This window comes from Varroa destructor, unplaced genomic scaffold, assembly GCF_002443255.2.
Source record: "Varroa destructor unplaced genomic scaffold, Vdes_3.0 BEIS01000004.1, whole genome shotgun sequence".
Lineage (NCBI taxonomy): Eukaryota > Metazoa > Arthropoda > Arachnida > Mesostigmata > Varroidae > Varroa > Varroa destructor.
The window spans coordinates 14,611,039-14,625,299 of record NW_019211457.1 but is presented as its reverse complement, the minus strand read 5'-3'; the positions used below and the strand labels follow the sequence as shown (position 1 = coordinate 14,625,299).

General features: G+C 39.9%; 1 protein-coding gene and 1 long non-coding RNA gene across 5 annotated transcripts; one reads left to right on the top strand and one right to left on the bottom strand.

Moving 5' to 3' along the window:
* Positions 1 to 1,433: 1,433 nt before the first annotated feature.
* Positions 1,434 to 10,785, bottom strand: LOC111249571 (RNA polymerase-associated protein RTF1 homolog). Its single transcript, XM_022803586.2, has 9 exons — positions 10,623 to 10,785; positions 8,426 to 8,660; positions 7,846 to 8,158; positions 7,287 to 7,620; positions 6,873 to 7,069; positions 6,561 to 6,692; positions 5,929 to 6,194; positions 5,582 to 5,723; positions 1,434 to 5,190 (listed from the first exon to the last, which is right to left on the bottom strand). Exons 1-9 carry the CDS (start codon positions 10,783 to 10,785, stop codon positions 4,750 to 4,752), a joined length of 2,223 nt encoding a protein of 740 aa, XP_022659321.1. The 3' UTR covers positions 1,434 to 4,749.
* A 604-nt stretch (positions 10,786 to 11,389) lies between these two features.
* On the top strand, positions 11,390 to 14,255 carry LOC111249572 (uncharacterized). Of its 4 annotated transcripts, none has more exons than XR_015326435.1 (2): positions 11,390 to 11,582; positions 11,794 to 12,747. It is a non-coding gene; the product is annotated as an uncharacterized LOC111249572 (long non-coding RNA). The 4 variants fall into 4 exon arrangements; XR_002672979.2 differs by lacking the exon at positions 11,794 to 12,747 and adding an exon at positions 13,975 to 14,255 and having other exon boundaries at positions 11,426 to 11,582; XR_015326436.1 differs by lacking the exons at positions 11,390 to 11,582; positions 11,794 to 12,747 and adding exons at positions 13,264 to 13,647; positions 13,975 to 14,255.
* Positions 14,256 to 14,261: the final 6 nt, after the last annotated feature.

Sequence of the window (14,261 nt, the reverse complement as noted above, 5' to 3'; positions counted from 1 at the left end):
TTCCGGAATCCGAATAACGGAAGGCAAACCTAAAAAGTTTACTACAGTATAAAGTAAAGCGACGAATCGGATGAACCTTAAAAATCGCTAACTACGGAGCATGTGAATGTACGCATACGCTCTACTACAAAAATTAACCGGAGAGATGTTCCTCTCCGAGCGCTATTGACCTTTACGCTAAGATTGACCGTGATACTAAATCCAACTCTACGGCAAATTTTCGTAAACGAAGCCACGGATAACTTCAACTAAACCGAAGTAGTTTTAATAATTAATATTAGTTGACTTTCGCAGGCTCTACGTGGGTTTTACAAAGTAATTTACTTATAAACCATAAAAATATTTGCAATATTATGATGCCAAGAGGAATCACAACAAGTGAGAAAGTGCAATCCTATTCAAGTGAAAACCGCTAAAGTTTTAACTCAACTGATATACTGGTGATTTTGTAAACGATATACTCTTTGGAAACGGTTGCTAATGTCAAGTCCAAAAAAGCTTTAACTAATTGGCCTTAAAGTAATAATATACGAAACGGCCAGGACTTGCAAAGCAGGCAGAAGTATTTTTTCAGATTAGCATCTTCCGATAACGAGTGTGTCATCAATTGGACGCCATAAAACGAATAGATACTCAACGGCACAGACCTAAAGACATCCAGACGAAGGTAGTTAAGTTCGTAACTTTGTGAATCGATCAAACCAAAGGCTAAGTAGCAGCAAAACCGGAGTGAATTTAGGGTAAAACGGTGTTTGTTGCAATTTAGATAGTGTTGGCACTAGATAGATAATACTGGAACACAATTTGTTCGAATCTTGCTTTAGGCAAACTGAAAAAAATAAAGTGATTCTCGTTTTTCCAGTTCAGGTTTTTTTTTATCCTGTAGTCGTTTCATAAACCCCAGTCGCGGGTAAATTCATTTTAATTTCCACCTCAGCATTAATTTATTCAAATTGACGTTTATATTACTAGCGATACGTTCGTTTAAACATACGGGAAACGACAATCTTCATCATTCTTGAAAGAAATACTGACTGCTTGTTGCCGCCGGTAGTTTTAATATGCTGAGATAATCGTTCACCGTCGTCGCGGTCGCTCCTGCACTGCCTGCATTGATTAGTTCACAGATCTATGGCTCCTTTTTAAGTGTTACGTGTATTCTTCTACTTGAGATTGATGCTCGACTTTGCTGGATAATTTCAGACAAATCATTTAATAAGCTAAAGTTATAAAGGTCATATTTAAAAAGATACATTCGAAACATTGCAGAGGAATATGCTCGCAAAGCTATTGTTGTATACGTATCGGAACAATATCTATCGAATAAGATTCAACAAGTAGTTTAGGGAAGTTCTTACTGTAGATTAGCGAACACATCTTTGGACAGGTTCACGTCGCGATTCGAGATTTAAAGTTACAGTAAATAGTCGCAATTGAAAGCTTTTTTACAGTTTGTATATAAAGTCGATTTATTAACCTGCATACGGCCATCCAGTTTGGGATGTGATTCCCGTGATTCCTAGCGGAGATAAGGCTCGATAATAATTCTAATCGTACCATGTGAATAGGAGTACGAATAAATTAATCATAGTTCATACACAATATAGTTCTTCTCAAGAGCGAAAATTGCGTAAGAGGCTATGGGGTAATATAACAATATTTTCGTACATTTTTCTGCAATCGTTTTTGAAAAACCACACATTTGCTTTACACTACCGGTCTACAACTGCTTGCTGCCGTTAACAAACAGCGCAAAGTAGTCAGTTCCACTAAATCGTTTGAGGGCCTTTCTACTCCGTTCTGGCTATGAAAGGGCCTCTAATCATAAATTATGAAACGTGTTTAACATTATAGAGCAATTGGCGATGCTCTGTATCGCTCAGATGCCACTTCCAAAAGGTTTGCCAGTTTGTTTGCAAAGCTATTCTCTAACTCAGCAGGCATTGTTCAGACATGCTAGGTGCTCACATAGTTATACATAGAACATTTGAGGTCTTGTTTGTGCATTGCTAATTACAAGACAAGAAACATAGTTCAACCAGTAACGGTAGACGCATTTTTACAACGAAGTTACAGCGTGAATTTCCGCGCTCAGTCCGCCCTATACACTGGAATCAAGTCCTGAGATTGAAACGGGCCCGTTTGGACCTCAGGAGTGTTTTCTCGTGCACTCGGCAGTTTATTACCCTCTAAGGACACCTATACTCTCGTAACCTCATAATTAACTAATCCTCCTATAGTCTATGTTCTAACTGGGTGGTTGGTAGCCACAATCGGACATGGGAGTCCGCTGTGCGCATTTCGCCTATATGTAATTACGTCGTTAGCTAGCTACTGCTTATTCAAAAACCGTTTGTCCGGTTGCTCGAAGCAGTGCATCCTTCGATCTGTACCTTTCGCTTCTAGTGCGGTATACATCATTATATCGCCAGTTTTATGTCCTCACGTGTCGCTTTGACCCTGCTGCAACTTCCCTTAGGCGCCGCCTCTTTTTCATGGTTCACTATAAAATACCGTACTGGTCATACAGCCTTGTCCGAAGCCTCTAGCTTTCGGAATACCGGTGTCAAATTCTAATTGCTGTCGGACAAACAGAGCCAATAACTATGATTATTAGTTAGTTTTACAAAACCAGCCTTGTGACCTCGATGATCTTCGGCGTGTCAGGCTAGCAATGCCAGTCCCAGAAACTACGTAAAATAACGTCGAATCGAACCATGGCAAATTATGACATGACAAACTCCAGCTGATATGCACCCGCGTCAATCATTCGATGCACTTCAATTTAAGATTGAGAACAAAATAACTCTGTAGTAACATAGTTTGTACATGTAGATATAAATAGATTGGGCTTCACTTTCAGTGAAGCTTTACAGACACTACAATCAATGAATTTAATAAATTTATCTCAATTTAGTGGCTGTAGGTTTTAAGTTGTAGGGGGTCAACAAAAGTGCCATTGGCTCTGCGCAAAGTGTGCCATTTGGTACTGAGCAAGACACTCGTAACACAAATTGCGTTTCTTTCATAAAAACTATCAACCGTAATTTTAAAGCATCAGTCACATAGTACGGAGACCTCTGTTCACGCAAAACTAGCAACATATTTGTTTTATACACGTCTATTAACTCGACTTGATAAAGATATCGCAATAGGCTCTGTTAGTGACCAGCTAATTTTGTCTCGTGTCCTCCTGAAAAGTTATTGTGTTTGCGCATAGCGCGTGTATGTACATCGTATTGTATTTTCACGTTTGCTAATTTATTTACTCCATCGTCGACAGTGTACTTTACGTTCTCTAATTTCCAGTTTGACATTTTCCCCACGTTCGATCGTCTCGTACATTATGTAAGCGTTAACAGCAATGATGTATTCGTTATATGTTAGGTATTAAAGTTGTATACTTATCACCACTAAATTCATAATAACTTTGTATTCTTCCCTCTTCCTTAATTTTCCTACGGCTTATTCCTAATGCATATATATCGTTATCATTATTGGTACATTTTACTTTTTTGTGGTCTCCAGAAACTACCGCGAACTAACTGATAACTACTACACGGGTGTATACGATGTACTTACTCCATGTACACATTCGTTCACTATTGTCTAACTACGTGAAGTACCCCTTTTATCAGATTTACTTAGTTGTCGATTGACATGTTTTCTCAGCCCTCATTGAAGTCATCTTCATTTTTCAGTGATGTGCCTGCGATCCCTCAAGTACTAAAGAAAACATCTTTATCGAAACTTTCTTTAAACGTTTATGTAATGTGTTGCTAACGCTCGCGAATTTTACAATTCGGTTGACGTTAATGGATTCCCAGTCTTGTCATTCAATGCGCCACGGGAGCACGGAAGTCTGCTGTTTCTGAAGTCAGGTTGTGGCCCCTGGCGGGCACAAGTAGGCTGTTTCTCTGATGCTTATTTGCGTCTTATGTGATCTTGTGTTTTATGTGATCTTTGAGTTAATGGCAAAATACAATGCAATCTAATGCAGATTTCGAACAAATTACGAGACATGTTGCGACGGAGCCGCATGAAATGCAAGAAAGGAAATTCGAGGCAATCGTTTCATTTTGCATAAACGTCATCAATAATATACATTGCCTTAAGATTCAGTCTTAAGGGCGCGTCCTTTAGGATACGCTTGGCCCTGTTAGGCCAGATATAACTACATCTGTAGTCTTTGTCAGTAGCAATTACTATGTCTGTTGCGTGCTTTTTTTTTGTACGTTTCGTTTCTAAACGAAAGGTATATTTCACGGGAACAGCCACCATATGCTGCAGTTTACTTTCCCTACAGAAGGAAAAGATTGCTTAAGATTGAAAAACAATCTACTAGATCGTGCACTGAGGACGATCTCCCAGTTTGTTTTTTAAACCACGTCGCCACAGAAATTCGTTTAAAGAAATGTGTTTACATTGCCACCAATACTCAGCCTCACGATCATTTTGAGTTTATAATCACTGTTCTCTAGAAAATAAACGGGATCTGTGCAGTCAGTTTTAGAGCATTCCCGACTTAGGTTCTGACCGGGAACGATCTTATAGCCGACATGTGTCAACAGCATGAAGCTACAAGTAATCTCATGTGTGCCTGTATGAAATATGTGGCAAGTAATCCTATGTGTATCTGTATGAAATATGTGGCGATCAAATTTTTCTGAAATTCTCCGAGTGTTTTCGCCAAATAGAAAATATGGGGGTCAGGTTGGTGATCATACAGCTTATAGATCGTGACAGCGCTCAGATGAATCCGCGCTTTTTTTTATACTCTTCGATATTAAGTGATCGTCTAGGCGCCGAATCTCGGAGCAACACATTTGCAGCCGAACTGCCTAGCGATGCTCGAACGGGGTGATGGGCAACGTGCGGTGCCGGAATGGATGCGTCGAGGTCGATTGCAATATCGAAGTCGTGCGCGGCAAACAGATCTCCCCCGTTTGCAGCGCCCAGCGTTGAGCGCGACTTCTCTTTCTCTTTTCGAGCGTTTTCCTCATCCTCTTTGCGTTTAGCCTCTTCAGCTGCCTTTCGCACTTCGGCGTCGCGTTTCTTTGCTTCTTCTAATGCCTTAAGCTGCTCCGAGGTAAGTTTGTCTGAACCACCATGCTTCTTTGTTACGAGAGACGGGGCACATTTGCGCCTTGTAAATGGGTCATCAGCCTTTAATTTATTCTTTTTTGCGTCCTGTAACGTTTATCGAACAGAAATATAATAGACGTGGGTTTTATGAACATTCGGCACACTAGAAATGATTGTGTAGGAATCAAAGTTACTGAGATGTTTATGACATCAGAATAATATCATAGAAACAGGCACAGAAACGGCACACGTTAAACGTAAACGAATTGCTTACAAGTTTTTTTTAAGTAACTTTACACTGTAAACTATCCTTCATTAGCAATACAACTAACAAATTATTCTCTTTCAGGTCTTTCAAAACTGCTAGTGGAATGCTTAGGATGGCGAATTGTGCTAATCATCGTTTCAAACCAGGAGTGACACCTTCTCAAAATTGCAATTTTCAAACATAAGCCCTGCCCCAATATCCTTCCCGAGTCATTACCTCAGCACTCACCTCAAGGATAGCTCGTTCAATGTCAACAATGTTCTTCTGCCTATTCCGCTCGTTAATGTACTGAATAGCCGAGATCGTACTCGTTCTCTGCTTATCCAATTCTTTGGCACGGTCTTCAAGCCGTTCTAACTCTTCAGTCAATCTGAAATAGTAATAATATTAGCAATTGTATTTACATTTGCCTACTTACGCATCATCAAAGGAGGTCGGTCATACAAGCTCCCACAATGAAGGTGGATGTGTAAGACCGGCATACACAATAGAAAAAATGCGAAATTTCAAAGTTTTTGTTAAATTAAATTCCGTTTCTGGACATGTGTTACTTCTGCGGAAATTATGCTGCTTACCTCCGTGCCTCTTCATGATCGCCGAGCTGTTCAGCCATCTCTTTCTTTTTCATGAGCTCCGTCTTAGCCATTGCGTAGTTGTGTGGATTTCGCTTAAATTTCTTCTTCTCTAAAACGATCTGATTGATATCCGAAACCGAATATGAATGATTGTTTGCGGCGTCTACATCGCGTTTCTTCCGTTCGACGGAAGAAATTGTTGGTAGCGTCAACGAATCCGTGCTCATGACTTCCATCCATTTAGCAAACTCAGCGTCCGTGAAGTCCTATGAGCAACAATATTACCATTAACGAAAAAGAAAACAAACGTGAGCTTTTTCGAGGTAGTCACAATAAATTCAATTAAGTAGTATTATACTTACATAGTTACATATCTACCTAATTATATGTTTATCTAATCTAATAATTATCTTATTATTTATTACATTATTAAAAGCTATCTGCAGACATTTCGACCCAACTATCCTCAGTATTTTTTTTTTATTCTTTCACAGGCGTACATAAATTACTGTAAAATTTATTATTTGCCTGCATGAACCATTCCCCCCAAAAACTTATTTTCTAGATCCTTATGCTTCCATGACGTCTGCTTCTATCTTCGCGTTACTTGAAGTGCATGCCTATTCACCAACCTGATTCGAGACGTATTCTATTCGAAACACGCGCTCATCCTTTCCGTGCTTTATCCGAAGTCCTTTGTTAGTTCGGTTCTTGCCCAACTGGTAGATCTTCGGTGTTTCCACCACGTCCAAGATTTCGGCCACCTGCAATCAGGTCGACCACCAAATTACGACGAAACATATAATATGTTAGCAACCGCTAGCCGAACGATTATTATCAACCGATGTATTACCATCGAATATCGGAAATGAACATAAGTAGTTGACACAGTAATTGATATACCGATCTGACACAGTTAACCCATTAATGCATAACTCACATACCCTGTACACAGATTCTCCTCCCTTCTGACCGATGCCTATTCGTACGAAGCAACCGATAACGGTCTTTGCGAAAAATGGAGCAAATAACCATTTCTCAAGGCGAAACCGCGACAGTCGTATCTGTGAGATGTGCTCCTTGGCAAAAACAACCTTTTCTTCGCTCCGTCGTGATGTCGTGCTGTCGGCTGATGATGACTCTGAAACGAAAGAAAGGAAAGAATAAAGAAAGACAGAAGCCAAAATATCAGTTTCGATTGCTGCTGGGATCAAAGTTTACTACAGTTAATTAGTTGCGATTGTTTGACTACGAAATAGTTCTTCTAGAAGGAGATGCAGCCTTAACCAGATCGATTATTTGGTTTAGCTAAAGTGTCGCCGGGCTGCAACGAAAAACAGTCGCGGGATTCAGCTTACCTGACGATCGGCTGACGCTTCGGGATCGACTCCTTGAACGACTTCGCGACGACGATCTACTCCTGCTTCGAGACCCACGACTTCTGCTTCGCGAGTCTCGGCTTCGTGATCGACTCCGGCTGCGGCTTTTGCTCCGTGATCGACGACTCACCTTTGAACTAACTGACGATGATCTCGAAGCGGATGAGTCACTTCCATCACTGTCATCATCGGAATAAATATCTGACGCTTTCAGCTTTTTCCCAGTTTCCCGTTCGACCTTGTCGCCTTTATCCTTGTCTTTCTCTTTATCACGTTTGGAGGTTGATGTCTCTTTTTCTGTGTCCTCTTTTTCCTACGAGTAACAGTGAATAAAATAAGGTACTGCTTGTTAGATATGCCCAGTCAACCCGAGAAAGAACTTCGTTAAATTAGAGGACAAAGGAAATTAATAAGACAATTTTTGGTCAGAATGCCAAGCATTATTATGACGGATATCAATCCTTACAGATTCGAGCACATACTCGCAACTATTATTATTAAACATAAAGTATGCAAGGTGGACGAAGTTACCACGTACTTTGCGTTCCTCCTCAGCCTTTTTTTTCTTCTCACGTTCTGCTCGTAAATTCTGAATAGCTTGGCTTTTCTTATCCTGGCGACCTTCGAGGTTCTTCTTGCGCTCTTTTGACCGCATGGACACATCGGTAAATGATTTATCCCTCAGGCTGAGATCCTTGTCTAATTGTTGCTCCTCTCTGGCTTTTGATTCGCGTTTCTTCTTGGCCTGTCGCAGTTTCTTTTCAATTTCAAATCGAGCCTTAAGGCGTTCACGCTTCTCAATTCGGTTGAAGATTTCTTGCTCACGCTCTTTTTCTGTCATCTGAGCCAATCTATTAAACAGAGTAATGCAACGCGATCAATACACAATATTTGTATGTATTTTCATGTATATATAATTGTACAATGCACTACATTATGTATATATAATTGTAACTACGATACCTCACTGCTTTAAAATTTTTCGTGTTTTCATTTCTGTCGTTCACATTTCCCTGTCGAGCCGTTCGTACTTAACAGAGCGTTCTCATGTCTCTCTCTTAATGGGCACTAATTCAGAAACAGGACATCTTCTTGGCTAACAATATCGCCCAACCTACCGGGCTCGATCAGCGTCGTCTCCTAAGAGATCTTCATCATATCCATCGTTAAATTCTTCACTTTCGTCGGACTCGCCGCCCGATTCATCGCTGTCGTTATTTTCTGATGAGCCGGCTGGCAATTCGCCTTCCTCAACGCCTTCAGAACCTCCAGAACCCGATCGCGAAGTTCCTGCATTACCGCCCGACCGTGGGGACATTGCCTTCTTCGTTAAAACTTTCTTTTTGTTCCCACCTAAAGACAATACGGAAAGATTACAAAAGGCAGTTACCTTAATGTATTATATAGTAAGATTCTTACAAATACTCAGTTCACAGGGAAAACGCAAACGAAATATGGTACAACGAAGGCAACTCATATGTAGAGTACATACATTAATTATAACAGTTTACTCTGGAATTTTTTCCGGTCTTTCGCGCCCAAACAAAAAGGTGACAATTATTTTAGTTCGTTCACTGAGTACCAAAAATTATGTTTTCTAAAGCTTAAAATCGAAATTTTTAAAAATGTGATTAGTCCTTGATTGAACATAAGTTACCGTCAACCGCATTTATCCCATATTTCATTCCTTTTGTTTCATTTTTAAAAAAACACGGACCTCGCATACGCTAGAACTTAGTAACAATAAATATTGCTGTAATTTGATTTCGCGTGGCTTTACAAGGTAAAATTCGAACAACAACCCTGTTTTGTAAGATCGTTAAGGCGTGCAAAACTAATCACTTTACAGTTTACGCAGGTAACGACATAAATTTAACGTATTCAAAAAAAAGTTGTGCTATAGAGTGTCGCACAACATCTGCAAGCCTGATATCTGGAAGCCTGCATATCTATATGTACACGCATATGCAGATTATGATAAAGGTCCTACTTGGTAAAATCAGTTCTTGAAACGACCACCGTAAACAATGCTTCGCAGTATGCACTTGCTAAAGTCATGTCGAGTCATGAGAGTATATTATCCATTCATGAGAGTGTATATTGTGAGAGTATGCATTGTATATTATATCGTTTGAACCGACTAACAACGCTCGGAGGCTTTTAATATTAGATGATCAAATGAGCTGAAACCGTCAAGTTTCACGTCCTTTACCGTTCACCTAGCTGTTACTAGCATTGAAGCAGCAAAATTCATGTGGGCATCAGCACTCCGTTGTTTCTGAACCCACTTTATTTGTCATCTGGCGTAGTAATCCTCCACTACAATACGAAACGATAGTATTGAATGGATTTATTTTAAAATAAACACGCATTTTTGTCCATAACAGTTTAGAATATATATTCTAAGATCCGGCCGCCTTATTAATTATCGAAGTTTGTAATTATCTTCGATAATTAATAAGGCGGCCGGATCTTAGAATATATTTTCTTGTATTGAGTTGCCGGAAATTTCCGAATATCGCCGGCCCTCACAGATGCTTGAACGCGAAAAGCAGCTAATATTATTGGGCTTGCTGTTCTAAAACATCCGAATTGTACGATATTGGCTACTTTGCCCGTTTGCTGTTGTCTCTTCTGTCATGTTAGCAGTAAACACTGAGTGACATTTAGCAGCGATCACCAGTAGCCGTACTGGCTAGTGTATAAGGACAGTGCATCGCCATTGCACCCTGCAATTCCCTCATGAAATCTATTTGCATCGTCCACTTACGATCGTGTGGACAACAATATTGAACGAATAACCCGTTACTGACAGGGTGATCATGTTTGAAAGGTGTAGAGTGGCCGGTTATTCTGTATACTTGAATATTGAATGTAACAAAAAGTGGTGGCTCGGCAGTGCTTACCATGAGAATTAAACAGGCCACATGCTTTGATGTATTGATTTAAATAAGAGTAAATATATATACAAGAATAGATAAATACGAGTAAAATGCGATGGTAGAGCTCCGACCGGTAACGAGTTCCACTGCCACTGCCATTGAGAGCCAATTAATAAGACAGGATTATGAAAACCTGAGAAAAACCTCTTGGTTGTATTGCAATTTCCCGTTTCTTCTACAGGCCGCAAAATTTGTTACCACCGAACACCACCTATTTCCCATTTTCCCTCTCTACCGTACAGCCTTTGTAACACCACAATGCAGCTCGAGCACAGCAGTTGATTGTTATCTAACCGTGACAATATTTTATATACAGTGCTTTTCCCATACCCACGATACACACATACACAAATCCACACTTAGGCCTGCTTACCTTTAGAGCCCCACTCATCCCCTGAATCGGATGTAGCGTCCTCGTCATCTTGGTCCGCTACACGGATTTTCTTCTTTGTCGATGTGGAGTTGTTGTCGCCGCTCACATCTGACCCCTCTGAATCTGAAGCTAACGCCACACGCGACTTTCGCTTGCTACTCATGCTGCTCAATGCCGCCGACGGCTGAGCACACCCTTGTTTTTGCCGTTGTTAAGTAACACTCAGCTAACCCCTTGCAACCGGCGAACACACAGATACACAATAACACCAAATAGATCACACGGTCACCGTCGAGCTCTGGCCAAGTCCGATGTGATTACAGCCGACTGAATACGCTCAGGCAGCTCGCAACAACAGAGTAATTCCTCTACTTCTCTCTATCCGATTGTCTCAAATGGTAAGTAGGTACGAGCGGCAGTTATCAACCGTGGGCAACCACTGCAGGATTAAACTTTCCACAAACGCAAAATGCCACTGAAAGGCCGCAGAACAGAGCTGAACAAGAACTGATGGCCAAGGAGCAAAAACAGTCGCGGAGTCTTTGCACTTCACGAACAGCGAATCGTATTGCTGCCTGGACCGCTACGTTCCTTTGTATGAGTGTTATGAGAGGGCTAGTGGCTAATGGCGCGACCATGTTGTGCCGGAGAGAAGAACCAGCGACATAAACACGAACAACAATAGCGGCTTGAGCACACAATAGCAGACGACACCGTGAACAATCGAGGGTGGAAGCGACACCTGGCGGAGCCAAGATGAGCTCAGGATGATGCAGCCGCTACGGCGCCGGGCAGCAGCCACGGCAAATGCAGTGTACGCAGGAAACCACCCCGCCGGCACCCTGGCTATAGTTGCACTGTATAGAAAAAAAATACAGGCTAGTATTGTGACTGGAGAGACGATCCGCAGCTGCAACAACGATATCTCTAAAGAAAAAACATCGTTTCTGCTTGTATTGGGTAAGCCTAAAACAGTTAATGAAATAAATCTCGGAAAGAGTGAATGAGACGCGTCTTTTTAGGAAACGTTTCAGACGGTTGCAACAGGGCAATGGAGTGAGTATGTTAGTTTTCGATAAGTAAACAGGGAAGCAATGGAAAATCGTATATTAAAGAAATATGAATTTTCGTTCTAAAATAATTACTGCATTTACGAATTGATTGTTGATAGGTAAGAAGCATCAGAGGTTATTCGGAACCAAAATAGCCGGACAATGAACATTAAAACATCACTTTTATTAAGATTCAAAAACTCGACCTACGTCGCTTCTGAATATAAGCAAATTCTCTTGCATCAGCTACTTGGCACACAATATTGAGATATGATATCGATTTTTCTTAGTGGGCGGCTGTTCTATGCGGTAAGTTCTACAGATTTATTCCAACTGCAATTTGTTTTCGTAGAGATTCGATTAGCCATCGTTAAACACAGAGCTAGGTCTGAAATTTAGGCCCTGACGTTAGCAAGCTTGCCGTTTTAAACTTACCAAATAATTAATGACATCGCAGTCGTAATGGGATTACCCGTCCTTCGTAACTGCGTTATCAACCGGAATAAGAATCTAACATTGGCGAAATATCATACAGATTCTTTAAACAGCAGCGTTTTGCTTAGTTCTTTTTCAGTTAGGAACAATAGTTTAAAATTAAAATTAAGTGAAACTCACCAGGCTTCTTTTGTATATTTCAAGATTTTCCTAAGTTTCTTAGAGGGTAGCTTAACAGTCATAAATGTCATTAAATAAATATATAATTTTATATATTTTTCAACATTTTATTAAATAATTATTACCTCTTCGTTTTTCAAATTGACGAAAAGATGCCGATTGGTCGTTCAAAGGAAAGTTATTCTCAATAGAACTTAAGCATGACACCTGTTAATCGCTCTCAAAAGAGCGGTTGAAAAGTGAAGCTGTTTTAACTTGAACACAATGGGATCCCAAATTTTTAAACATGTTATTATTTTCAAGTCTGATTTTGTAGGCCTAATTTATTCAACAAGTTTTGAACTGCACGAGAATACGAGCTGATTTAAAAACAAATGTACATATTGTACATAGGAATTAATTATGTAAAAATATAAACAAATTACCGGAAAAACAATAAACGTTGTACTTCGTGGAAATTGGGTATCTCGTATTTATTTGATTATAACATCTTAATCTCATTAGATTAATTAGTGGTTTTAATATTGCGTTGTGTTTGCGAAGTAGATCAATACCAACTAAAAACATGCGTTAGTGAGTCTAACATAAATTTTCTTTTGATCCGTTCAAAAAATAATGAAAGTTCCCTACCCATGTTGCCTCCATTTTCCCTTAAAATAAATGTTTTCAAAATATAATTGAACATTTCAGTGAAATGAGCCCACTAACGAAATAAACACGACTGTCGAATCAATGAATAAAACTAGTAAAACGTTTGTATAATTGTTACAAGATTCCAATAATTATTCATCGTCAGATGAATTGTTTTTATGCCAGCAAATTTTATAAATAAAGATGTTTGGAAAATTAAATGTTGAATTTATTTTTAAATTACTTCATCCTTTTAGATATGTTGTAGTATATGAAATTCCTACAAAAAAAATCATATTCTACCGATGCAAACCACCATAAGCAACATTATAATAATGCTTTTGCTCATCTTATGCTTTGCCCCAAATTTAACGGCGAAATACCAACCTATCAGCGCCCTGAAAAACGATAATATTATCAAAAAAGCATCAAAAATTCTTATAGTTTTTTTAATTATTCCGTTAATTATTCCGCTGTTCTACATGAACGAAAATAGACGTCGTCTGCACTTACTCTAATCAATCAGTACAGTAGTTTACGGTAAAATTACATCCAGCCCAAATCTGATATGAACCTTAATATAAAAAGAAAACGAATAGAAAATCTCCATGATCGTTTTCTTTTTCCTCGTGCCCATCTAATCTTGACCATCGGCGCAAATTTTCAAAACCTATTACAGGAACTCTGTCAGCTATCCACAGACAGACAAACTTCAATCTTTCAATCAGGTCTGTTCCGATACCTTGTGATTTGTTACTGAGTTCGTACCACGTTCACACCACACTCGTACCACAATCGCCCGTTGTTGTGGCACTATCAAGTATAACGGCTAACAACCGTGTGTGCCAGTGTCATGCGGCCTGCTGTTCGCTCGGGTCCCTTCTCTCACCAGCAGGAAATAGCGGGAGTGGAGAATATGCGTATGACGGTTCCTGAATGAATACGGCGACAATCTTTTTAGCTTTACCAACTAGTACAAGGCAGTGAAGGTGTGTTGTTCTGCTGGATACTGTCTTTTGACGCGCTGGTCTGTTCTTATTATTTTTCTGTTATAGGTCAAAGGTCGCTATACGTACGTTCTGTGATTTCAGCGGTAGCAGTTCTAGTGATTCTGCAAATGTATGGGTAGCTGTTGTGTTTGGAGTAACGAGTACAGCTTTTCTGTTGAGTGGTAGTAGAAACTTATGAACCGAACTGGAGGGGACCGACGACGACGACGACGTTGACTCCAAAACAACAAGCGAAACTGTTGTCCACTCAACCATTGCTACCTTTCTTTCTAGTCAAAGAATCAACCAAAATCAATCAATATGAGTGTCTTAATGTACTCACAGCATGTGGT